At 40.8% G+C, this 27439-nt stretch overlaps 1 protein-coding gene across 2 annotated transcripts in view; it reads right to left on the bottom strand.

The window, feature by feature from the left end:
* Nucleotides 1–24840, bottom strand: part of AKAP6 (A-kinase anchoring protein 6) — a gene marked incomplete at its 5' end in the record, with an annotated part of 232019 nt that extends 207179 nt beyond the window's left edge. The window contains one exon of one of the 2 annotated variants that reach the window (XM_080617231.1): nucleotides 24493–24840. In XM_080617231.1, the coding sequence (XP_080473357.1) occupies nucleotides 24493–24840 (348 nt within the window). The remainder of the gene's footprint in view (nucleotides 1–24492) is intronic. The other variant, XM_080617230.1, reaches the window with a different exon arrangement.
* Between the last annotated feature and the right edge of the window lie 2599 nt (nucleotides 24841–27439).

Here is a 27439-nt window from a genome sequence, read left to right as displayed (position 1 = left end):
TATTGCAGAAGGATTCTTTTTCTAAATTGCTTTTCTAATATTTCATAGAGAACAAATAGCTAGACAAATGAGTTGTAGTTTTTACCCTGGAGGATTTAGTCATGCAAAACTCTAAACATGGTTTTTCCTAGGAAATGAAAGGCTGGTTAAAACTGGTTTTCCTTCTCCTATTCCAAGTGACTGATTGTCACATTCCAGACATTTCTAGGCAATGGGATTACATCACTCGATTATTTTTTTTTTTAATGGAAACAGCTGTTATATCCAATATTCATGACCTTTAAGCTTTCCATATCAAGTTATTCAGCTGTTCTTTCAGTCCATATGAGTTGCAGCAAAATGAAACTGTGCAAGACCAGTTTTATTCCGTAGTTACATGAACACACACATTGTTCCAAGGCAACAGGAAAAAAACAGAGTTTAGGGGAAACGCAGCATACAAAAATCTTGCTCTTATCACTGCTTCAGTGGACTGTCAGCCCCTTATTCATCCCACACACAAAATCAGTCCAGCATTTTGTTGCATATTTCACACTGCTTCTTACAGCTGTCTTATTGCTTTGATGTGCACAGCTGTATGTGTTATGTGTGAATAATCCTTACAGGGCTTCATAGAAGGAAAAAAAAAGGAGAGAACACAGAGAGATTTTTAAGACAGAGCACAGATACTTTTGAGGACACATCCAGCTAATACAATCAGCCTCTTCCTGAGTTTCAAGTTCAGACTATCTCACTGGTTTTGTTTTGGTTTTTGGTTGGTTTTTTGTTGGTTTTTTCAGTAAAAGAAAGCATAAGTACATTTGGATAAAAGGAGTCTATCATGTTTCTAATTAGAAGCATAACTAGATGTTAGATATTTAGATGGTTATTAATTTGTCAGAGGAAGTTAAACAAAATCCATTAGTCTACTTATTGCATAAGGCAATTTCTCATGTAAAATTTTAACATGCTGGATACATTACATTTCTAGGATGTTGTTTCATTGATGTCTGTTCCTCTTCCAGAAAACTTATTTTGTATTAATGCTTACTGTAGAATATAAAAGCTCATTTTGATTAAAATAAATTGTGAAGTGAAAACAAAACAGTAAAAGAACCGTGCTGTTACGGAAAGATTGCTTGCCTTAGGAAGTGCCTGAGAAGGCGTGGGAATAATAACAGCAGCGGTCTCATAGATTGGTGAAACTGAAATAACTTGTTCTTACTCCTGATTTTGCTACCAGTTTATTTTGGACTTCATCACAAGTCACATTGTGTCTGTCTGGTCTGCATATGCAGGGGATGCGATCATGCTACGCGATCACACTGTTTGGGTAAAATCGACTAAAATATTAGTTTATCCAGTGACCCATGCAGACCTGGAGATGCTGTAATTTTGAACCCAAGGATAAATTTCTGGGGTTACAGGCGTCTCTTTCTTCAGTGACACCCTCTAGTTAAACACTGTCTCCCATTAGCAAGACTGCAAGCTGATATTTTTCTCTCATATAAAGCACTGTAGAAATTGAATGTTTTAAGAGAGCACCAATATAAATATTTATAAATAGAAGTATATACATAAACATACACACGCTTCCCTAAGGGTTTTAAATCAGCTTTACCATTGCAAGATCAAGCGTTTTATTTTGTAAATTTTATTATGCTAAATTTGACACATTAGTAGCACCTTCTTTTCAGATAAACATGAAAAACCCTTGCAAATTACTATCAATGCTCCAAAGCTCTTTGCAGGTGATGATAATCCTTTTTATTATTATTTTTCTCCTTTTTTTTTATCCCCCAGCAGCTACGGCAGCTGCAAGGAAACTCCTCCAGCTCCCTGGATCACTAGATGGTGCTGCAGCACAGGTGCAACCAAAACCCGCCAGCTGTAAACTGCATCAAAATGCTCATTGCTTTTTCAATATTGAAGTTGCTAAATATTATTATTGAAGACAATTGCACAGTCTCTGGTTTTTCATGATGGGCGCCTTTGTCTGTCCCCGTCCCTGTCCTCCCCCACCTTTTTTTAAAAATATAATCTAGCTTTCTGGGACACTACATGTTCCTCTCACAAATGCTTTATCAATAGAAATAGCAAAAAGGAAATTAATGTACATAGTAAGTGCAATTAATTACACGCAAAGCCAATATTTTTGAAACTTACAATTCATCATCTTTATCTTCTCATACAATGAACCAAGAAGATAAATTGCAAAGATTTTCCTACAATACTACATGATACAAATCCTGTGCCTTGTAGAAGTAATTTCTCTAACAGGGGTACAGCACAATAAAGATACCTTAATCCTTTCCAAAAATAACTCAACAAAGTACAACATTGTAAACATGTTATTTTCATGCTAAAAGAGAACTCGGATGTGTTATTAAACTCCACATTCGAGTGGTTCTGTACAGTTCAAGGACTTCCCAGGAGCATAAAGTTGCCATTGTGCAGGCTTGCAAAACTATGTCTTAAATGTTGTCCTGGGTTCAGCAGTGGCAGTCAGTTTTTTTTTTTTTTTTCTTCTTAGTAGCTGTTGCAGCGCTGTGTTTTTGACTTTTGGCTTGGGAACAAAAAACTGATAACACTGATGTTTAGACTGACCAAGAACTTTGTGAGTCTCATGCTCTGCCAGGGAGGAGGAGGGGCCGGGAGGAAGCGGGGACAGGACACCTGACCCAGACTGGCCAAGGAGGTGTTCCATACCACAGCACGTCATGCCAGGGGATGGAACTGGGAGCTACCCGGAAGGGCACGTCCCCTGGTGGGTCGGGCTGTCTTTTCCGGCGGGCGGTATCGTATTCTCTTCCCTTGTTATTTCTCTTGTCGTTGTTATTGTTGGTGGCGGCAGTGGTGATTTGTGTTATACCTTAGTTATTAAACTGTTCTTATCTCAACCCGTGGGAGCTGCATTCTTTTGATTCTCCTCCCCGTCCCTCCAGAAGCGGAGGGAAGAAAGGTGGGGGGGGCAGTAGACTGCGTGGTTCTGATTTACAGCTTGGGCTTAAACCACGACAGTTCTATTTTGGCGCTCAACGTGGGGCTCGAAGGGTTGAGATAACGACAGATCTGACCGGAGTGTGTCTAATCGTATTTGTGATAAGCATTCAGTGTTTTGGATTGATAGTCACTTGTCACAATGCTGATTTATTGGCTCTCAAAGTTGTTGGTTTTGATCTCACAGTCTCAATATGCCGTAGGTTACTTAGAGCCGGTATTTGCTGTGTTAGTGTTTTTCAAGTGTGGGGCTTGGGCTAAGGTTATTGTCTCATTATATTTTATGGTAATGACTTGTAATACAATAGAAAAATTGATCATGAAACTGATCTGGCTTATGTTCCCAGTGTGGTCACCACCTTTATACTTTGGGAGGTATATAATACAAATGCTTAGCAACTATACATCTTTTTTCTCCTTCCTGGGTGGTCAACCTATGAAGGAGACATTCTTTTACCCTCCCAGTGCCCCTTCCAGACCGTTTACAGCATCGTTTGAGAGTTTTGAAGTTTTTGAGTGGCCTTTTAATATTGTTGAGACCTGTTTGCTGATTGTGATGGGGGTCACCATGTTGGCACGCATACAGAGTGTGTTTTGTCCACAACCATTACGTCTGATCTCAAGAGTTAAGCAGAGTCGGGTTTGGGCCTTGTCTGGGGTTAGACGACAAAATAGGGGGACCGAGAGATTTTCCCCGAGGCTGGACAGCCATGAGTGGCAGGGTGTGTGGGATAGTATGGGCAAGTATCTAGGTCAGTGGGCCCCTCCAGTGTTTTGGAACTTCACCACCGAACAAGTGCAAAATCCAGAAGAATTAGTAAAACACTTAAATGAGGTGTGTTGTCATCCTGGTCATACCAGAGAGGGACAAATCATGTCAACGTGCTGGGGCTTGGCCTATGCTTACCGGGCCTTGTTCAACGCTATCCAGCACCTTCAAAAGGAAAGAAATGTCCCTGGATCTGAGGGCGAAGCAACAGACAGCGCAGCTACTCCAGCTCCGAGCACAGCAGCTACACCACCCCTAGCGACAAGTACAGCCACTACTCAAACTTCAACTGCAACAGACAGCGAAGCTACCCCAGCTCCAACCACAGCAGCTACACCACTCCCAGCGACAAGTACAGCCACTACTCAAACTTCAACTGCAACAGATAGCGAAGCTACCCCAGCCCCAACCACAGCAGCTACACCACCCCCAGCGACAAGTACAGTTGCTACTCAAAGCACAGTGATAATGACTGCAGCTAAACCAGAGGACCAATTCGTACCAATATCGATTGCCCCCATATGCAAGAGAAAAAGCAAAAAAGAGGCAAGAAGGGTGAAGCAAGATGAAGAAACAATGTATTCACCACCCGGGCCACCACCTGATCAGGAGTCATCATCCCATGATGAAGAAGAAGAAGAAGAGGTGACTTCTCGACCTCGGACCTCAACCGAGCTACGGAATATGCGAAAAGATTTTACCCGTCAACCAGGGGAGCACATCATCACCTGGTTGCTACGATGCTGGGACAATGGGGCCGATGGTCACAAACTAGGAGGTACAGAAGCCAAGCAGCTGGGATCACTTGCTAGAGAAGGGGGAATTGACAAAGCAATTGCAAGACAGAAAAAGTCCCTCAGTCTTTGGAGGCGGCTCTTGGCAGCTGTGAAAGAAAGGTTTCCATACAAGGATGATGTTATGAGTCGTTCGGCCAAGTGGACTACTTTAGACAAGGGCATCCAGTCTCTGAGGGAATCAGCCATCGTAGAGATGATCTATCACACCAAACCGAATAACGGAGATATACCCATAGACCCAGATGAAGTCGAATGTACACGACCCATGTGGCGAAAACTTACACGGAATGCACCGTCATCATATGCCCATTCATTGGCAACGGTAACCTGGGGTGACATAGTAACACCAACAGTGGATGAAATGATTCATAAACTCTGAGAGTTCGAAGACAATCTCACCCCTTCCATCATCTCAGCTGTGGAAAAACTGTCCCAGGATGTCAAACAATTGAGGGACGATCTATCTGATTTATCCAGCTCCTCACGTGTACCAACATACGTCTCAGCTGTTAACAAAAGACGTCCTATTGTTCAAGACAGAAGATATAGAAGGCAAACACCACGGGCCACCCTATGGTTTTACCTGCGGGATCATGGAGAAGACATGACGAAGTGGGATGGAAAACCTACTTCAGCTTTGGAGGAACGGGTGCATGAATTGAAAATAGGAACAAGGGTCAAGACTAATCATCCCATGAGAGCTGCGGCTTCAGTCTCTGGTGAGCAGGTTCCCAGATGGAGCGGAAGAGCTGATTTTACTCCAGCTCCTGTGATAACGAAGAATAATCCCTTTCAACACGACTTAGGTGTCCAACGTTGTGATGACTGTTAGAGGGACCCTGCCTCCAGCCAGGTGGCGGTAGGGGACAATCGGATTTACTGGACTGTGTGGGTCAGATGGCCTGGCACATCAGTCCCACAGAAGTATAAAGCTCTCGTAGATACCGGTGCACAGTGTACCCTGATGCCGTCAAGCTGTCAAGGAGTGGAACCCATCTATATCTCTGGAGTGACAGGAGGATCCCAAGAGTTGACTGTACTGGAGGCTGAGATCAGCCTGACTGGAAGGAAATGGCAAAAGCACCCCATTGTGACTGGTCCAGAGGCTCCATGCATCCTCGGCATAGATTACCTCGGGAGAGGGTACTTCAAAGACCCAAAAGGGTACCGATGGGCTTTTGGTATTGCTGCTTTGGAGACTGAGGAAAATGAACAGCTGTCCACCTTGCCTGGTCTCTCAGAGGATCCCTCTGTTGTGGGGTTGCTGAAGGTCGAAGAACAACAAGTGCCAATCGCAACCACAACAGTGCATCGGCGGCAGTATCGCACCAACCGAGACTCCCTGATTCCCATCCATAAACTGATCCGTAGTCTGGACAGTCAGGGAGTGATCAGCAGGACCCGTTCACCCTTTAATAGCCCCATATGGCCAGTGCGAAAGTCTAATGGAGAGTGGAGACTAACAGTAGACTATCGTGGCCTGAATGAAGTCACACCACCATTGAGTGCTGCCGTACCGGACATGCTAGAACTTCAGTATGAACTGGAGTCAAAGGCAGCCAAGTGGTATGCCACGATTGATATTGCCAATGCATTCTTCTCAATTCCTTTGGCAGCAGAGTGCAGGCCACAGTTTGCTTTTACTTGGAGGGGCGTCCAGTACACTTGGAACCGACTGCCCCAGGGGTGGAAACACAGCCCTACCATCTGCCATGGACTGATCCAGAATGCACTGGAACAGGGGCAAGCTCCAGAACACCTGCAGTACATTGATGACATTATTGTGTGGGGTGATACAGCGGAAGAAGTCTTTGAGAAAGGGAGGAAAATAATCCAAATCCTGCTGAAAGCTGGTTTTGCCATAAAACGGAGTAAGGTCAAGGGACCTGCACAGGAGATTCAATTTTTGGGAATAAAATGGCAAGATGGACGTCGCCAGATCCCTACAGATGTGATCAACAAAATAATAGCAATGTCTCCACCAACTAATAAGAAAGAAACACAAGCTTTCTTGGGTGCTGTGGGGTTCTGGAGAATGCACATCCCGAATTACAGTTCGATTGTAAGCCCTCTCTATCATGTAACCCGGAAGAAGAACGATTTTAAATGGGGCCCTGAGCAACAACAAGCCTTTGAGCAAATTAAACGTGAGATAGTTCATGCAGTAGCCCTTGGACCAGTCCGGAATGGGCCAGATGTAAAAAATGTACTGTACACCGCAGCTGGGGAGAATGGTCCTACCTGGAGCCTCTGGCAGAAAGCTCCAGGGGAGACTCGAGGTCGACCCCTCGGCTTTTGGAGTCGGGGATACAAAGGATCTGAGGCCAGCTATACCCCAACTGAGAAAGAGATACTGGCAGCCTATGAAGGGGTTCGAGCTGCTTCGGAGGTGATTGGCACTGAAGCACAGCTCCTCCTGGCACCCCGGTTGCCCGTTCTGGGCTGGATGTTCAAAGGCAGGGTCTCCTCTACACATCATGCAACCGATGCGACATGGAGTAAATGGGCTGCACTAATTACACAACGAGCTCGAATAGGAAATCCCAGTCGTCCAGGCATTCTAGAAGTCATCATGGACTGGCCAGAGGGCAAAGATTTTGGAATGTCACCAGAGGAGGAGGTGATGCGTGCTGAAGAGGCCCCACCATATAATAAACTGTCAGAAAGTGAAAAGCAGTATGCCTTGTTTACTGATGGGTCCTGCCGTATTGTGGGAAATATGGAGTCCTCAACGACAAGTTGCAGAAACTGCTGAAGGAGAGGGTGAATCGAGTCAGTTTGCCGAGGTGAAAGCCATCCAGCTGGCCCTGGACATTGCTGAACGAGAAAAGTGGCCAGTACTTTATCTCTATACTGACTCATGGATGGTGGCAAATGCCCTGTGGGGGTGGTTGCAGCAATGGAAGCAGAGCAACTGGCAACGCAGAGGTAAACCCATCTGGGCTGCTGCACTGTGGCAAGATATCGCTGCCCGGGTGCAGAACCTGGTGGTGAAGGTACGCCATGTAGACGCCCATGTACCCAAGAGTCGGGCCACTGAGAAACACCAGAACAACCAACAAGTGGACAAAGCTGCTAAGATTGAAGTGGCTCAGATGGACTTAGATTGGCAACATAAAGGTGAATTATTTTTGGCCCGGTGGGCCCATGACACTTCAGGCCATCAGGGCAGAGATGCAACATACAGATGGGCCTGTGATCGAGGGGTGGACTTAACAATGGACACTATTGCCCGGGTTATTCACGAGTGTGAAACATGTGCTGCAATTAAACAAGCCAAACGGTTAAAGCCTCTTTGGTATGGAGGACGATGGCTGAAGTATAAATATGGGGAGGCCTGGCAAATTGATTATATCACACTCCCACCAACCCGCCAAGGCAAGCGCCATGTGCTTACCATGGTGGAAGCAACCACCGGATGGCTGGAAACATACGCTGTGCCCCATGCCACTGCCAGGAACACTATCCTGGGCCTTGAGAACCAGATTTTGTGGCGACATGGCACCCCAGAAAGAATTGAATCAGACAATGGGACTCATTTCCGGAATAACCTTATAGACACTTGGGCCAAAGAGCATGGCATTGAGTGGGTATATCACATCCCCTACCATGCACCAGCCTCTGGGAAAATCGAACGGTACAATGGGCTGTTAAAAACTACACTGAGAGCAATGGGTGGGGGAACTTTCAAGCATTGGGATACACACTTACCAAAGGCCACCTGGTTGGTCAACACCAGAGGATCTGCCAACAGGGCTGGCCCAGCCCAGTCAGAACTTTTACATATTGTAGAGGGGGACAAAGTTCCTGTGGTGCACATGAAGAATTTGCTGGGGAAGACAGTCTGGGTTATTCCTGCTTCAGGTAAAGGCAAACCCACTCGTGGGATTGCTTTTGCTCAGGGACCTGGATATACTTGGTGGGTAATGCGGGAAGATGGGGAAGTCCGATGCGTACCTCAAGGGGATTTGATTTTAGGGGAAAACAGACAATGAACTCAATTGTACGCTGTTGCCTGCTATAGTCCATCAACTAGAAGTCTGCAGGGCACCAGCGACTGGCTCTGACTTCCCTCCGACCATCATCCCAACAGAGAATGAACTTTGATAGAACCGGACGAGTTCTACAGTAAAGGAATGATCAGCATCAGCAGGCAACGATCCAACACTGCATACAGCTTCTTCTGCCCTGAAAGACTGTTCCAAGAGATGGAGCCCAACATCATGAACCGAATGGACTCAGTAGCTTTATAGGAATTGGTCCGTGCACTAAGATAACAGTGCACCAAGATGAGAGTGAGGGTATATGGAAAATGTGGGATCTGAGCATGACGTGAATGGTATGGAACAAGGGGTGGATACTGTCCTGGGTTCAGCAGTGGCAGTCAGTTTTGGTTTTTTTTCCTTCTTAGTAGCTGTTGCAGCACTGTGTTTTTGACTTTTGGCTTGGGAACAAAAAACTGATAACACCGATGTTTAGACTGACCAAGGACTTTGTGAGTCTCATGCTCTGCCAGGGAGGAGGAGGGGCCGGGAGGAAGCGGGGACAGGACACCTGACCCAGACTGGCCAAGGAGGTGTTCCATACCACAGCACGTCATGCCAGGGGATGGAACTGGGAGCTACCCAGAAGGGCACGTCCCCTGGTGGGTCGGGCTGTCTTTTCCGGCGGAGCGGTATCGTATTCTCTTCCCTTGTTATTTCTCTTGTCGTTGTTATTGTTGGTGGCGGCAGTGGTGATTTGTGTTATACCTTAGTTATTAAACTGTTCTTATCTCAACCCGTGGGAGCTGCATTCTTTTGATTCTCCTCCCCGTCCCTCCAGAAGCGGAGGGAAGAAAGGTGGGGGGGGCAGTAGACTGCGTGGTTCTGATTTACAGCTTGGGCTTAAACCACGACAAATGTACATTAGTTACCCTGCTTTCTATATATTACTGAATGCAGAGATTTTGACTTTGGTTAGCATTTTTAATTTTTGTTGATTTTGGCCCTGGTTAAGTATACTTCCCTGCACGCAGTAATTTCCCAGTTGCAGCTGGTTCTGCAAGAAAGCAAAGTCTGCTTTCCTGGAACAGTTTGATTATAGAACCATAGAATCATAGAATCATAGAATAGTTAGGGTTCGAAAGGACCTCAAGATCATCTAGTTCCAACCCCCCTGCCATGGGCAGGGACACCCCACACTAAACCATGCCACCCAAGGCCTCATCCAACCTGGCCTTGAACACCGCCAAGGATGGAGCATTCACAACCTCCCTGGGTAACCCATTCCAGTGCCTCACCACCCTCTCAGTAAAGAATTTCTTCGTTATATCCAATCTAAACTTCCCCTGTTTAAGTTTGAACCTGTTACCCCTTGTCCTGTCACTACAGTCCCTGATGAAGAGTCCACCCCAGCATCCTTGTAGACCCCCTTCAGAAACTGGAAGGCTGCTATGAGGTCTCCACGCAGCCTGCTCTTCTCCAGGCTGAACAGCCCCACCTTTCTCAGCCTGTCTTCACACAGGAGGTGCTCCAGTCCCCTGATCATCCTCGTGGCCCTCCTCTGGACTTGTTCCAACAGCTCCATGTCCTTCTTATGTTGAGGACACCGAAACTGCACAAAATACTGCAAGTGAGGTCTCACGAAAGCAGAGTAGAGGGGCAGGATCACCTCCTTGGACCTGCTGGTCACGCTCCTTTTGATGCAGCCCAGGATACGGTTGTCTTTCTGAGCTGTGAGCGCACACTGAAGCTGGCTCATGTTCATTTTCTCATCGACCAACACCCCCAAGTTTACTTGATGAAGTGAGGCTTTCAAAGTAGACTTGAAGCATTTAATAATTGTAGTTTAATGGATAATTCTTAGAAATTCTTGTAGATGTCTAATTTGCAGTTTCTTCCCAATTATGATTTTTCACTACCAAAATTAAGTTGCCTCCTTTCCAGAAATGCTAATAGCTGTATGTCTTATTCATGGCCGGATTATTCAAACAGCAAGGCAACAAAACCTGTATCAATTCAATCATAGCAACTGAAGTTTGGTCTTTAATAATGGAAGATGCAAGACTAAGTATAAAACCTTCTTTTAACATCAGGGAGATCAGAGTACAGTAATGCAGGATGCAAGTGTCAACAAACAGAGCCAGGTGTTGAATAGTTAATTTCTGCATGAACCTACCATGACCATACTAGAAACTCTTTGAAACAGAAGCAAATCCTGCACCGTAAGAGCCTATGTATTCATTGTTTTGAATATATGAGAAAAGGTATTAAAGATTTTGAACTGAACTTTTTCTTTAGTCTTCTATGGTTATAGAAATTACACAAAGCCAGACTTAAAAGGCACTAGAATGAAATAAGGTCCATGTCCAGCACTGTCTTCTACTTCTCTCCATTTCTATGCAGTAAGTACTCCTTAAAATGTGCTTTGGCAGGCTCCTGCCCTCTCCACAGAGCATGGCATTGGTTCAGGTTAAGAAAGAATGAACTGCATTTTGAAGTAGCAATTCAGCATGGTAGCAGATGACTCAGCAATGTGCTTTGGTGAAGGACAAACAGGAAGACAGGAGTTTTGACAAAAATTTTGAGAGAACCTGGGAATTGCAGAGAGGGAAATAAAATAGGGAAGAGAGGCTGGACAATAAAACTAGGAACTGATAGCTAGAAACCAGTTTGCAGCCTAACAAAATAAAACTCCAGAGCAGCTCCACACCAATACTTGCATTCTTTTGAATAGGGAAATTGTCTTTTTCAGCAGTGAGATACCTATACAAAGTGGGTTTTTCCTTGGTAATTTCTCAAGCATCCTCTATAATAATTTACAGGTGTGGCCCTGTCATTCTGACTTGCTATCTTTGACAGATCCTCTACGTAAGACAACACTGTAGCAAAGAAAATCCAGCTAACAGTTAAGAACAGATGCAAATTTCACAAATTGATCCCAAATACTGTAACTATAAAACTGAGAACAGTGATTTAAATTGCAGTGGAGATCACCATAAAGTCTTTGCCACTCAAACACTTAGCTTGATGTTGTATTTATTTATTCCTTAGGGTTAAAAAGAGAGAGAAGGAAAACAGGGGTAGATGCTGACAGATATTATACGTATTTCATTCATAATTAAGATCAAGAAAGAATCTGGAACAGATTTGAGTCAAGGAAGCTATTCTTGCAGAGCTCAGCTGAAGATGAAAAGCATATAATTTAAATTGTAACGTGGTAAAAAAGCATGTTTTCAGCATTCCTTACTTATTAAACCTTAAGTTTGGAAAACAAATGCAGCATTGTCAGTATTTTGTTTTTCTTTGAAAGAAAACAATGCTGTTTGTAACTAGAGATACAATATTCCTACGGAAAAAAAGAGACTGGCTCCTTTCCCATGTATACTTTTCCTATGTACTTCTGCCTTAATCCCTCACACTGAACTGCTGTCCTAGATTCAAACAACCATAGAATAATTTGAGTTGGAAGGGACTTTGAGATCATCTAGTTCCAGTCCCCCTGCCATGGGCAAGGTCCACTTCCACTAGACCAGGCTGCTCAAAGCCCCATCCAAACTGGCCTTGAACACTGCAAAGGATGGGGCAGCCACAACTTCTCTGGGCAATCTGCACCAGCACCTCGCCACCCTCACAGTAAAGGATTTCTGTCTAATATCAATGTACCCTCTTTCAGTTTAAAGCCATTCCCCCTTGTTCTCTCACTACCTGTGCTTGTAAAAGGTCCCTCTCCGGATTTCTTTTAGGCCCATTTAGGTACTGTAAGGCTGCTGTAAGATCTTCCCAGAACCTTCTCTTCTCCAAGTTAAACAAGCCCAGCTCTCTCAGCCTGCCTTCATAGGAGAGGTGCTCCAGCCTCCTGATCATCTTCATGGCTCTTCTCTGGACTTGCTTACATGCTCCATATTCGTAAGTAATGTGGACACTTAAACCACGCTTTGAACAGAAGACTATATTTGTGTGCATCATATGCAAGAATCCATATGAAGTTACACACATTTACAGGTAATACATCACATAGCATTTGCTATTTGAATCCAATGTATCAAAATCATCCATTTCAAGTAAAAATGCCATATGAAAGAAGTCCAGATTACCTCAGCATAGAAAACATAGAATAGCTTAAAAGGGACCATGATGATACAAATCCTACTGTACTGCCCTTGGAAATATCCCTGTTCCCTGTATTTTATTATGAATCTCATGATACCTGATAATATTCTAAGTGTACACATTGTGAAATTTATTTATTACCTCAAAATACTGGATTTAACTAAAAGGTTTCTAGCCTTGCTTACATCTTAAAAATAACATCCTTAAAAATAACTGCTGAAGAGCAAGTGAGAGTATTCAGTTCAGTATTTCAGCTCTATGATTTTTAGAGCATAGTTGGCTAATGGTTTTGCAGACTTCCATTTGATGATTTTGTCTTCTAGCTGCTGGAGAGTGCTGGGATGTAGTAACAAATTCCATCCATACCTGTCATACAAGCTAGCTGAACAGTTTATAGGCCATTTGCTCATCCCAGATAACCTAATAGCTTTTAAAATTCAATTCTATTATTTGGGGGTTGTTTGTATATTGTATCTAAAAGCACGGATACTTTGCACCATTTACAATAGAACATCCATCTTTCAGTATGATTGCTACTTTGGTTCCTACGAAGAGCAAGGTGAACTGCAAACTCCGAGATCTTACACACATGCACAAATGAAGTGATGTACTGAAGTGAAATGTAGTGTAGTAGCTCAAATATTTTAGGGCAGATAATTTGGAAGCATTGTGAAATAAAAAAAGAAAAAAAAAAAAACAACCGAACAAACAAAAGGCATGAGGAATAACTGGATATACAAATACCAAGATAGGAGCGGCACCGAATTTCATTCAGGGTATTGCAAACATGATATAAACACACACACATATTTACACGCATATATACCCGTATACATATCTCAGTAATTAAAAAGAGCATATTTCAGAATGTCAGATCACAATCACATTGGAAATGCACATATAAAATCATTTATTCCCTAAACATTACCAGATAAATTATGAACCTATTCTGCAGAAATGTTACTTGCTTTTTCACCTTTTGAATGCCTGCATAATTTGTGATCAGAAGCAAATGTACCCATCAGAACACAAGGAGATGAATGTCCACATCAAAAGATAAGACTGTATATTGTAACTTGTTTCAAGTCCCTTTTGAAGCATGTAACCACAGCTAAGGACAGGGATGGTTGCATGGCAAACTGAGGAGAATAAAAGCAATACAGTTCACTGAAATCTATGAGATGCATTTTCTCAGCTACTATAGATTATGAAAAGAAAGCATGCTGCTAGATGGGTAAGGGAAATTGCAATGTATTATTACATTCAGCAGATTTTATATTTTTGTGAAAACTTATGAAATGCCAGAATTTGAGAATGCTGTATTTTCTAACACAGTGCTGCTTTCTGCCTTCTAAATTACATGTGGGTTTTTTTCCAAAAAAAAATGGAAACATTTAAAAAAAAAAAAAAAAAAAAAAAAGTGCACCATCTTTTGAAAAGCCAGGCATAGAATTATAGCTGGCTCCACAAAAGCTATTATCTTCCCCCAGGGAATCGTTTACAACAGGGAGAAAGAGGAGACAGCGTTCATAAGGCTTTAACAGATGGAACTGGGAGGCATTAATTCTCCTTTTCCTCCCTGTTTCTGCACAGTCCACTGTAAATGGTTCAGCTCCTGTTCAGAGAGGATGCTTGTTCATCTATTTCTGATTCTGCACATCACTAGAGATGGATACATGGAACACATTAAAATCTTCAGATCAAATCTTTTGGATGAATGGATGGATGTAATACTGCTAATAGTTCTTTACACAACTCATGGAAGCATAAGACAATCCATGAAAAAATACATAGTCTGTGTTTATAACCTTTTCTGAAGATGACATTGCTACAACTACAATGTCAGTGAGACATTTGCCTGCACCTAGGCTCTTGCCCAGGCTTGCCACCCAGCTATATTTATTAGCTGCAAACAATGAAGTCAAGCTCCAGAGCAATCTTTGAGAAAAGCTAAAGGTCCAGTACAATTCCCAGACCACCCTACGGTGACAGCTCAAGCTGTGGCAAGGCCACATGAACATCATCTCAGTCCCTCAGAACACATCTCATACAGCCCACTCACAGGATGGGTACTATGCATAGGGCAACATCTCAAAAGTATAAACATAGCTATACAGACATGTCATTACATTCTCCACAGGAAAATACACAAAACTGTTCTGCTTGCTTACTTGCTTGTTAGTTCTGAGATTTCAATTGCAATTCACAGAAGGCTTTTTAATGGTTAACTATACAGAAAAGGATTTGATTCTGAGGAAGAATTCATATAATTTGAGAGGCAAATTACAAAAGCTATTTAAAAAAAATCAGAAATTGTGGAACTTGTTCTTACTAAAATGCAAGTATGTGATGGTACTGAAATATTCATGCTGCATCTCTGGTATTCAGAGAGCAATCATCCTATAACCTGAAATTTCTTCTGTCAACTCTCTCATAATAAAAGCCCATCAGGCAATAAGGAAGCAAACTAAAGAATTCCTTACATTTTGTGCAATTTTCTGTGCTTGTTCTTTGACTACTCCCTTATGTCATATTACAGTTTTTATATATTATAAGTGACACGTAATTATAAATTGGAAAAGCAACAAACCCTACCAGTGTAATGCCTAATAAGAAATAGATCCACAAAGCCTACTGAAATAGGCAAAGCAAGAAGGCATCTGTAAACTTAATAGTTCACGAAGATGACCGTTCATAGATGACTGTTATAAAACATCATTATATCCTACCTTCTAAAACACATATAGACTTTAACAAGTCCTCAAGAAAAAAAGTACCAGGAAGATTTTATGTGGCACTTCTTTTTGTGCACATGCTTTTGTTTAGATACACATATAGATAATTACAAATATACATATATTTTTATACAATTAATTATTTCAACCAAGTCACAGATACCATAACAAAAAATTCCCACTGGTATCCTTACTTTCAAATATAAATAATTATGTAGCATCAATGACCTTTAATTTAAAAAGCTGACATTACTAAGTTTTACTTACACTATTGAAATAGTATTTAGTTTTTTCCAGTAAATATGGACATCAGTAGGTGTTATTATGTTCACATATTTTGAGTAATTAATTTGCACAATGACTTAACATTTTCTCATAATTATGAAAAGGATTCATATCATTACATCATTATATCTAGTAAATGTTTGTGTTCCAGTCAGATTAGGATACAGACTAAAGAAGATGGTAATAGGTACCATCTGTGATGGAATTTGATATTTGCCTTTATATTTCTCCAGAGACCATTGGTAGAGTACATTAGCTCATTTTGTAAAGCCTTTATTGGCATATTTTAATGTAGGAGCAATGTGAAGTAAGAAGAGGGAGAAATAATCAATATATGTTGTCAAAGTGCACTTACATGCATTCACGTATATATTGTATAACTGTACGTATTTCTAAAGCTTAGATATCCAAATGAGAGCGATTTCACAGTTTTTATTTTTAGAACTAGATGAAGAAATTGAGTGGTGCAACACCCACTTTTCTCCTCATCTTAGAGCTCCAATTCCCTTTTCACAAACAAATGTTCAACTTTTTTCTCCAAAGTCTCTTGACTGCTGAATAATCCCAATGTCTATTTTAGGACAACCTTAAGACCTTCATAGCATTGCAGATGCTATTCTGCTCTTATATTTGCAACTCCCTGAACTACACATCACTCTTCTATGACCAAATGTAGTGCTCAAATTAACGAATGCATCTCTACCCTTGCAAGAACAGCACTCCCTTGTAGGGAATTCCACAGGTTACAGTAATTTTGCTCGGTGTATCCTTACTGGGTTGGTTTTGAAATAACTCATGTTGTTTTAAGGAGATGTTCAGATTGCACCCTTGCATTAAGTGGAAGCTTAAATGCTCCACAAATTTTTCATTATTAGTTTCCAAAGGCCATGCATACAGACCCCAACTGAGTCAATTAGGTAACCCATGCCTTTATTGATTGATTGATTGATTTATTCCTTTTTTTTTTCCTTTTCTAAAAATCTTTTTGCTCTAGGGATATCCAATGCTGATGTCTTCTACCACTCCTAGGAATAATCAAGTCACTTCATCACAAAAGCAGTAATTCCAGTAATTTCTTACTGGTATCCTTTCTCTGCTCTTCTAGATAGAAAGTCCAAGCTTAAAAAGGGTCCAGAACACTGCCTGCAACATATATTATTTATTCATTTATCCTGATAAATTATGCAAACCAGATCCTCCATTATCACTGGGGTTACCAGTTAAGCCCTTTCCTGCTCTTAGCTACTTTCGTTCCCTTGATACTTAGATAACAGCAGACTAACTAAGTAGTTCTCATTTTTCCAGCAAAACCAGCTTTCTTTAAAAGGCAACTGAATCTCCAGTAAAGTATGTAAGCTCTTTCTGTGTTCATACTTTCTCCTATAGCACCCCAGCAGATGATCAGAGGGCAATGAGTTTGCACAAATATGGTTTATATTAATAGACTTAGTTATTAAATTCTAAGAGGAGAATGAAAATCAGTTTAACTTCACTGTATCTGCGCAGACTGAACAATACTGACAGAAGAAGGCGGAAGCTGTTTTCCTATTAGGTTACATGGCACAGTTTAAATCCACCTATTTTTAAAAAATTATTGTGTTAACCTGCCATTATTTGCTTAAAAAATAGTTATTAATGTGCATTAGCTAAACATTAAAAGCATAAAATTTAATTTTGAAGTGTCAGCATTATCTACAACTACACTAGAGCATAACTTAAAATTAGCTTACAAACATTTTTTTTTAAACTTACTGTTGAAAAACAGTCTGATTATTAATAAACCAATATTGTCACTTGCACTAGTCAGATATTTGAAGTTTTAAAACCATGTTAAAAGCCTACATAGGCTTAACATGTACTTACTTAGTATAAAATATTTGTAACACCAAAAATGGTTTCAGCATTAACAGTAATTCATAACTAGCAGTAACCCAATAAATTCATGCATTTGTTGAAAAATGTTATAAGCAAATAGAGCAACTTATTTTTTTTTTTTCATTAGGAACTTAAGACTGGGCCTTCAGGAATGCATTCTTAACAGACTTTAATGACCAGAGCAGAATAAACATTAGGACAGAACGTAGGCGGCAATGCAGTCCTGAATCACAGAACCACAGAATCCCAAGGGTTGGAAGGGACCTCAAAAGATCATCTAGTCCAACCCCCCTGCAAGAGCAGGGTAACCTAGAGTACATCACACAGGAACTTGTCCAGCCAGGCCTTGAGTATCTCCAACGTAGGAGACTCCACAACCCCCCTGGGCAACCTGTTCCAGTGCTCTGTCACTCTCACAGTAAAGAAGTTTTTCCTGATGTTCACATGGAACCTCTTATGCTCCACTTTACACCCATTACCCCTTGTCCTATCACTGGACATCACTGAGAAAAGCCTAGCTCCATCATCCTGACATTCACCCTTTACATATTTGTAAACATTGATGAGGTCACCCCTCAGTCTCCTCTTCTCCAAGCTAAAGAGACCCAGCTCCCTCAGCCTCTCCTCATAAGGGAGATGTTCCACTCCCTTAATCATCTTTGTGGCTCTGCTCTGGACTCTCTCCAGCAGGTCCCTGTCCTTCTTGAACTGAGGGGCCCAGAACTGGACACAATATTCCAGATGCGGCCTCACCAAGGCAGAGTAGAGGGGGAGGAGAACCTCTCTTGACGTACTGACCACACCCTTTCTAATGCACCCTAGGATGCCATTGGCCTTCTTGGCCACAAGGGCACATCACTGGCTCATGGTCATCCTCCTATCCACCAGGACCCCAAGGTCCCTTTCCCCTTCACTACCTTCCAGCAGGTCAACCCCCAACCTGTACTGGTACATGGGGTTGTTCCTCCCCAGATGCAAGACTCTACACTTGCCCATGTTGAATTTCATCAAGTTTCTCCCCACCCAACTCTCCAACCTGTCCAGGTCTTGCTGAATGGCAGCACAGCCTTCTGGTGTGTCAGCCACTCCTCCCAGTTTAGTGTCATCAGTGAACTTGCTGAGGGTACGTTCAGTTCCCTCATCCAAGTCGTTGATGAAAATATTAAACAGCACTGGTCCCAGCACCGACCCCTGAGGGACTCCACTAGTCACAGACCTCCAGCTAGATTCTGCCCCATTGACCACAACTCTCTGCCTTCTTCCTTTCAACCACTTCTTGATCCACCTCACTACCTGATCATCAAGCCCACACTTCCTTAGCTTATCTGTGAGGATGCTGTGGGAGACAGTATCAAATGCCTTACTGAAATCAAGACAAACCACATCTACCGCTCTACCATCATCCATCCACCTAGTTACTTTCTCATAGAGGGCTATAAGGTTGGTCAAACATGACTTCCCCTTGGTAAAATCATGTTGGCTACTCTTAATGACCCCCTCATCCTTGATATGTCTAGAGATGGTGTCAAGAATAAGTTGTTCCATCACCTTTCCAGGGATGGAGGTAAGGCTGACCCGTCTATAATTACCCAGGTCCTCCTTTTTGCCCTTCTTATAGACTGGTGTGACATTTGCCATCCTCCAATCCTCAGGCACCTCTCCTGTTTCCCACGACTTACCAAAGATGATGGAGAGTGGCCTAGCAATGACCTCCGCCAGCTCCCTCAGCACCCGTGGGTGTATTCCATCCGGACCCATCGATTTATAGATGTCCAGATTGCTTAACTGATCCCTAACCCAATCCTCATCTACCAAAGCAAACTCCTCCTTTATCCTGACTCCTTCTGGGGCTATAGGAATCTGGGGGCCCCGGGGAGAGTCTGCAGGAGTAAAGACAGAGGCAAAGAAGGCATTCAGCACCTCTGCCTTCTTTATATTCTCTGTCTCCAGGGCACCCACCTCGTTCAGCAGTGGGCCTATATTGCCTCTTGTGTTAGTTTTATCCACTATGTATTTGAAGAAGCCCTTTCTATTGTCCTTAACCCGACTTGCAAGATTAAGTTCCAAGGAGGCCTTAGCTGTCCTAATTGTCTCCCTACATCCTCTAACAACTGTCCTATATTCCTCCCAAGTGGCCAGCCCCTCCTTCCATAATCCATAGATTCTCTTTTTCCACATGAGTTTGCCCAGCAGTTCCTTGTTTAACCATGCTGGTCTCCTGGCTCCTTTTTTGAATCATGTTGCTCATTGAGTTTGTGAATATCTAAATACCACAGGTACACCTCTGTTGCTCATTCCATTACAAGTATCCAGCTGCCTAAAATTTTGCATTTCTGAACTTAGACTACCACCAGTCCTGGCAAGTCTGAGCAACTTTGCATAGAATTTCCAAATGTAATTAGTACCTGGAAAATTGACACTTACTTGGTCATTAGTTTTATCCTTTAAGGCACTGACCTGGTAGGTGAGCAAACAGCATGTGCAATGTCTCCAGGATTGCACTCTATATAGAATACAGTTCAATGCTCTCCAACTTCTCTTATGATACAGTGTTGTCAATACAGTTTACAGATTCAGACTCTGAGAAAACTTTACCTGTGCACTTAAAGGTAGTTTAGGTAGCACAGATGAAAAGCTGTACAACTGCAGAAGCAAAGTATGTTGTCACAAGCCTTAACATAATAGAACCATTGAGAGTCATCAAATCAAAAGTGAGAAGAAAGAAAAGCCCTGTTTCTAGTGTGACAAAAAGACATGTAGTAGATGAGGTACTCCAGCAGTGCTGCTAGCATTGAGTAAGTCCACTTACAGGTTATGATAAAGACAGTTCTGAGTTTCAAACTATAAGAAATTGAACTTATGAACTTATCTTCCAGACTCAGCCTTGAGTTATTTTAACATCTGAAGGAAATACTGATTTTTGCTCTTGAAAAGGAATTGATACAGGGAAATAAAAAAAAAAAAAAAAAAAAAGTTGAAAAGTACTCAGAAAAATTATTTGGCCCGGCCTTCAGTATTTATTCATTAACCCAGCAATATTTAATATTAGCTAATTATTAAAAGCCTACTGAATTCAAGAGGAGAGGATGAGAAAGACACCTACAGTCTTACAGTACCCTTTTGCATTGGTGGTGTAGTGATTCTCTCCACAATAAGTTAGAAGTTAACAGACATCTTAAATACAAAAGATTATGCTAGATCATCCAAATTGACAGGGGGGTTGGTTTTTTTTTTTTGTTTGAGGTTTGATGGGCTTTTTTTCCCCAGAAAGATAGAAAGAAGCAAACAATGAGTTGAATTGCAAAATCCTTCCCTGAGAGTGTTAAGGGATATAAAGTAAAGCAGAAGAGTTGGAATTGAATCCAAGTTGGACATCAGGAGGATTCCAAGAAAGAACTCACTGTGAAAGCAAGCATATTTTATTCAGCATAAAATAAGCTAAATGGATCATGAAAGCATCTCAGCACGTTCACACAACACAAGGACAGAGAGAGCACTCTAAATTTGCTTGTAGTAAAAGCATTTTTTTCCATCTCTTTTACAAATATTTGCAATTGGTAACAGCTATACTGGATGTGTTAGAGATGTAAATGTATCTTAGCACAGCTTGCGTTAAGAGTGATGACCAGATAAATGACTAATATAGCGCACTCCAAAACCCTGAGAGTTATGGTTCATGCATCTAGCTTACTGAAGCACTCATGTGAAGCTGAGCTTTCCAGGAAATTTCCCAAGGGACAACATAAGACAAGCCTCCCACTCATGCTGCATGGCTAGTTCTAAGAAAGGGCATTGCAAAAGTGAGAGAAACAAGTATTTTTCAAAGGATCAGTGATGGCTAGTAAAACCCTAAGTTATGTAGCACAAAAAGAGATTGGCAGCAAACACCAAAATCCTCAGGGAACAAGCCACAACACAGAAACAACGTTCTTCATTACAGAAAGAGCAGAAGCATAGACCAATCTGCAACTGAGATACAGACTAAATATTCACCAGAGAAAGAGATGATCTGTTTCTTGAGCAATTTTCCAAGGAATAATATGAAAGGTCTGCTATGGCCTACATCCTCACATCAGCCCTATCACCATGAGCCAACTGACAGCCAGAGGAAGAAAATAAACTTTAAACATCCAAAATGAATAGAAAGCTGCATAAAAAGGGAACTGGACCTCTCCTGGCTGAGGAAAACAAACTATGACAAAATAAAAACTTGTTTGCCTTACTATTGCATTTGCAGGCTAATAATTATACTCAGAAACTATTACGTTATAGATTTTCTTCCTGAGTCCCTCAGTCTGTAACATTCATTTTTATCTTTATGATTTTGACAAAATAGTGGAAAAAAGGCCTCTTAAATAAGCAGTGTGTGCTTTGGGGGAGATACTTCAAACACACCAGAAGAAACTGAAAAAAATCATGGACGCGCTTGAGAAACGGAACACCGAAAAAAGAAAAAAAAAAAACAAACCACTAACAAACTGATAAAATAAACTCAGTAACAGACAAAGGCAAAATCTTACACGTAATATTTCACATATATAATGGATAAGAGAAATGAAAATCCATAGTGCAGCAAAGAAGTTTGGGCATTAGAGTGAATCACGAGCTGAAAATGAATCAAACATCTCCTGCTGCTGTGGGAAAAACAAATAATATAAAAGATACACTAAGATGGCATGTGTTATTTGGTAAACACATAAAATACTTTCTCCAGCCTACTCAGCAATGGTGAAGCTTCACATTGAGCATTGTGTCCAGCATGGGCACAACAATTCCAGAAGGACCCAGATCAGTTGGAGGAACCTCTCCAGGGGAATTATCAGAGCACAGAAGGAATATAAAAAGAGGCTCTGAGGTTTTGTTTGTTGTTTTTTGCTTAGCTGATTTTCATCAAGATATATAATGCAGAAGGATACAAAGATAAACAATTTAAAATATAGCTGAAGTCTGAACAAAAGCATTTCCACAACACTTGCTTTTACAGTCTTGTTTTTGTCTTTATACAGATTTAAAGGTTGCAGAAATTCTGTACACATCTCTAATGCATTTATTAAGACTTTGCTGCATTTTTTACTATTGCAGATCTTGCTGAAAGCTTTTTTATGTTACTTGTGAAAAAATTAAAAATATATCAAATATTTTAAAAATATCTTCAAATACAATTCATAATCGTGCACACACACAGATACACATGTGTATAAACACACAGGAAAAGAACAATTCCCTGTGAGTCCAGTCTGTACATAGAATATTTGACAGCGTCAATGACAGCCCCCCCAGGCTGGCAGACCAGATAATTGAGATTTATTCATGTTATTCTTTTGTCCTTTTTTACAGTTACATCAAAAAGATTTCTTCTTAGATCCAAACAATCCCTAGGTGCTACAGCAACCACTCACATAGAAGAAAACATTAGGAAAGTATTTTATGAGCTACCATTGACAGTTGCAGCTTCACAAATAAATACTAAAAAGGAGAATGTTATTCATTCACTGACCTCCATTTGGACATAAAACATTTTAGTGGATGTATGAGGATGAGTTATGTGTACAGAATATTCTTATTCTGTAAGTTGACACAAATCAGTTGTCTGTGCTCTAAGGCAGGACAAAGCTGTGTGCAAATACCGTCCACAAGCCCCTCAGTCCTTTCGTTTCAGCTCAGCAGTGCACTAAGATGGCCACAAGCAATTCCAGATCAGAACTGGCAATGAGTCCAGCAAGTTTTGTTATGAAATACGTTTCAGGCATATTTGCTAAACCCTACTGCATGCTGTGGACATGGTCCTTTCTCTCATCAAAGGCTAGCAATATCTACCCCAAATTTTCCAGAAAAGTAGCGGAACCATAAAAAAACCTCAGGACTGGCTTTCTCCTTGGTTAGAACTGATTACAGTACAACTGCTCTGTGGTTAGCGCTAGTACACAGAGTTGTACTTTAAGACAGACTACAGCTCCAGTCCTAAAATAAACACAGATAAAATACCATTGCGCTGAGTATGAAGGAAGACTATGTTCACATAAACAGGCCTCAGAATGCAATGCTGAAGACAGCTTAGTCTGAAGAGATAATATTTGCCTGCTATTTTTGGAGATTGCCATCTTCAAAAGCATGCTTCATCTGCTGCAGCAAACCAAGCAATGCAGACAAACATAAAAATACAGTCCTAAACACTATTTGTTCGAATTTCACCTGGAATTTCTTTAATATCTTTAAAGATTCATCATCAAAATTTAAATCTGGGACCAAGACAGAGAAAATTGTTTAAAGGTACTTGTCTTCAGTTGTCAGGATGTGGGGAGATTGTTGCTCTTTCAGCTTACATAAGATACAGATTTGGGGGGACAAAGTCCAGTTTTGCTAGTACATTTTCTTGCTGGTGTGAGGTGAAGGTTGATTTACTGTTTGTTACTATTCAATTCCTTTCACTTCACATTTCTTACCATGACTCAGACCTGAAAAAATATTCTACATGTTTACATACAATTTTGTATGTAGTCCCACCTGAGTTCAATCTTGAGCATAGCCTTTATGTGACTAAAAGGCCAAACATTAGATCACCTTTCCACCCTACTGCCGCTGAAATTTGCTTAGTCTTCAGATGAGTAGCCATGCATATTGGGACACAAATTTGGGAGGTTTAGGTACTAAATCCTGTTAAAATAAATACGACCATTTCTGAGCATTTCTGATCTGTCTGGTCAGGTTGTATTAGCTGCTCTTGGAGTGTGGACATGTTTGTTAATGTGCTTGTGACTGTTGAATTAAGTGATGAGTAAGGAATGTTGCAAAAAGATCTGAGAATGACAGTTTCTATTATCTCCCTGAAAAGGACTTATTCACTTAACATAGGCTGTCATATTGCAGCAGTTATGAAAAGCCCTTTTGTTTAATTTGCAAGTAGAAGATCTGAGTGAATCACCTTCACTGAAAAGTCTGCAATATGAAATTCATCCTACCTTCAGCTGTACCAGGTGCACATCCACATGCTTGCTATCCGAATCCTGCTGGACAGAATATGTCAGATCCCTGACTCTTTCAGATGTCATCCGAAGCCAGGTCTCAATTTCTGGCAGGTGGAGAACAATCTTCCAATCGGCCCCAGTGTGCAGAGGAGGAGGCTTTTCATACTGCTGACCAGAATCAAGCTCCTTCATGACATCCTGTTCCCCATCTTGTTCTACTGTTGGAGTCATGTTTATAAGCATAGGAGATGCGTCAGATGGCATGGGATCCAGTTCTTGTGTTGTCATGGGAGAAAGCGCTACATCCATTGCTAACATGGGAAAGCCTAAACCATAATTCATTCCAAAATAGCTGCAAAGAGAAAAGGAAAAGAGACTGCCTGTTACAAATTTTTGCAACAAAAATGCCCACAAGACAGAGTAAATGGAAATGTCTGTGAGGTATGGTAATCTTATACAAATTATTCTATCTAGGCTAGCTTTTCTACACCAGAAGATCAAGAATCAATAGATATTTCAAACTGTGTTGATTTGAACAAACAAGTTTGTTTTGTTGGGTTTATTTTTGCGAAAACCAACAAATACTGCATTTCTCTCATTGTAGAAAATCACTTTCGAAATGACAGTTTTCACTGATGAAAAATACACGCTGATTTTCTACAACTGCAATAGAAACTAAGCATTGATAAAGCTAGCAGAAATTTACTCAACTCCACAAGTTAATATAGGACTAGTATTTTAAAGTAGCATGCATTAGAACATATTCTATGGCCTGAAATTTACGAAAGACAAATTATCATTAGTTTTATTCAGACTTCCTAACTGTCCGCTTGACTACTGATCATGTTCAACAAAAGTTTTGAACACAAATTTAAAGCAAATATGGACAACACTTGGTTGATTTATTGTAGGCAGCTTTTAGTTTGACATTTAAATTCTTGTAGTTTTGTTAGATAAAAACTGTTGCAATAAGCAACATCTCTGTCAAAATTTGGAAATAAGAACTCCAAATGTCAAAATATTTACTGAAGGAGTGGCTTTACTAAAGCCCAAAAGCTGTGTCATCAGTATACACTTATAGAAGGCTTCTATGCAGAAGAGAACAGCATGCACCTGGTTTGGAGCTAAGTAGTATCTAAAACATTACGTAAACTTTAATTCAGTAGGAGATCTGGGTTTTACCTAATTTTGGAGATAATCAAATTTGCCACATGCCTGCCTTTGACATACAACTTTAGTATCTTCAATGCTTTGCAAACCTAAGCTATATTCAGTAAGTCTACATTAGGAGAATTAGGAAGATTGGGTCCTTTTCACTGCTTTAACCAGTGCATATTGGAAATACTTCAATTACATTTTTAACAACTTCTTCTTGCATTCCTTTTCCATAGTAGAAAGACTGCCATTAACTCAGTTATACAACTACTAATTTGAGTATTCCATATTTTTACATGTTTACTCTCTTTTCTATAAAGACTGCATTTTAGCTTTTAGCATAATAGCTGTAAGATTGCAGAAGAGAAACCAGTGCCTTTCACTATTAAATCAACTACACTGTGACAACTGAGTTATATCGCTAAATATTTCAAGTGGAGTCTCAGCATCCAGAGATGACTACTGCAAGCAGTGAGAGTACCAAGGAAGTAGCCAAACACCAGTCTACTTATCATAGCCAGCAAGGACAAAAGATTATATTTAATATTAATTTGATTTTTGATTTTATTTCCTGTCCTGTAGTAAAATACTGTTTCCACATTGCCCCCACAAAAGAATATTTATAACTAGATACTAAGCTAGTAAATATTAATTTGGCACTTCAGAACAAAATTTTCTATTTGTGCAATCAAGGAAAGAGAATGAAAAAAGATTCCAGTTGATCTCAGCACTTGCTGTACAATTTCCAACCCTTAGTTTGATTTTTGAAGACTTCAGAATTAAATGCTAACAAATAAAAAGCTCTGCAGCAAGGCTGAAATTAGCATTTCAGGATGATGAGTATATTTTTCAAGTCCATCTCTTTTCACTGCCCATTTTTCAACTTAAATTCTGTTGCCACACATATTCAAAACACAGTGTTAGACAAATCACTCACTTTGAAAATATTTTTGTTAGACACTGCTGATCACAGCCCCAGCTTTAAAGTGTATAAATCAACTTCTAACAGCCAAAACTATCATATTACTTTAAGCATATTCTTCACATTATTAAGTCCTGAAAATAAAATTTTGCTGAAGCACATGTGGTCCTTATTTCTACATGTCTACTGTTAGCAAATTAAACATGCCTGAATCACTAAATGATACAGAAACATTGGAAGTGCAGCACTTGTTTAGTAGGTTTTCCACTGAAAAAAAACCACCCTGGCACTCTAGCAGAGTTTTTCAACATGACTCAGCTCAAGTAAGGACACTAAAGCAATTACTGAACAAAAATTAAAACATGCTGCTGCAGAAGCAAACAAAAGCTAGTCCATGCTGCATGCAGAGCTTAGCTCTAGCTTTGATACACCGAGTTTGCAATTAGCAACCATTAGAAACCTGCTGACCTGTTTTTTGTTACGATGTGCTTGACTCTATAAACTGGCTCCCCCGCATTACAGCTAATGCCTCCTTAATCCTAGTTGCTCTTAAAAGTCAAGTCCTTTGAGTCCTTTTCTTTCTGCCAGATCACAAGTTGCCACACTTCAAGTATGTGGGGAAACTTTAAAATACATCATTCTCTTCACATTCTTAAAAAAAAAAAAAAAAAAAAAAAAAAAAAAACTACAAAGGTAATAAAACACACTGTGGATACAAATTAACAAGTTCTGGGAAAGCTTTAAAAAAGCTCACAAATGCTTGAAAGGAGCTACTTGTCGCAGCTAGAAATGACCGAATCTGAACACTAGGGCAGAGATTCATCAAATCCTTTCCTGGCAGAATAAAAAGGCACCAACCACCAA

This window comes from Psittacula echo, assembly GCF_963264785.1.
Source record: "Psittacula echo genome assembly, chromosome: 5".
NCBI classification, from domain to species: domain Eukaryota; kingdom Metazoa; phylum Chordata; class Aves; order Psittaciformes; family Psittacidae; genus Psittacula; species Psittacula echo.
Note: the sequence above shows the minus strand (reverse complement) of the source record. Positions and strands in the feature narration are given on the sequence as shown.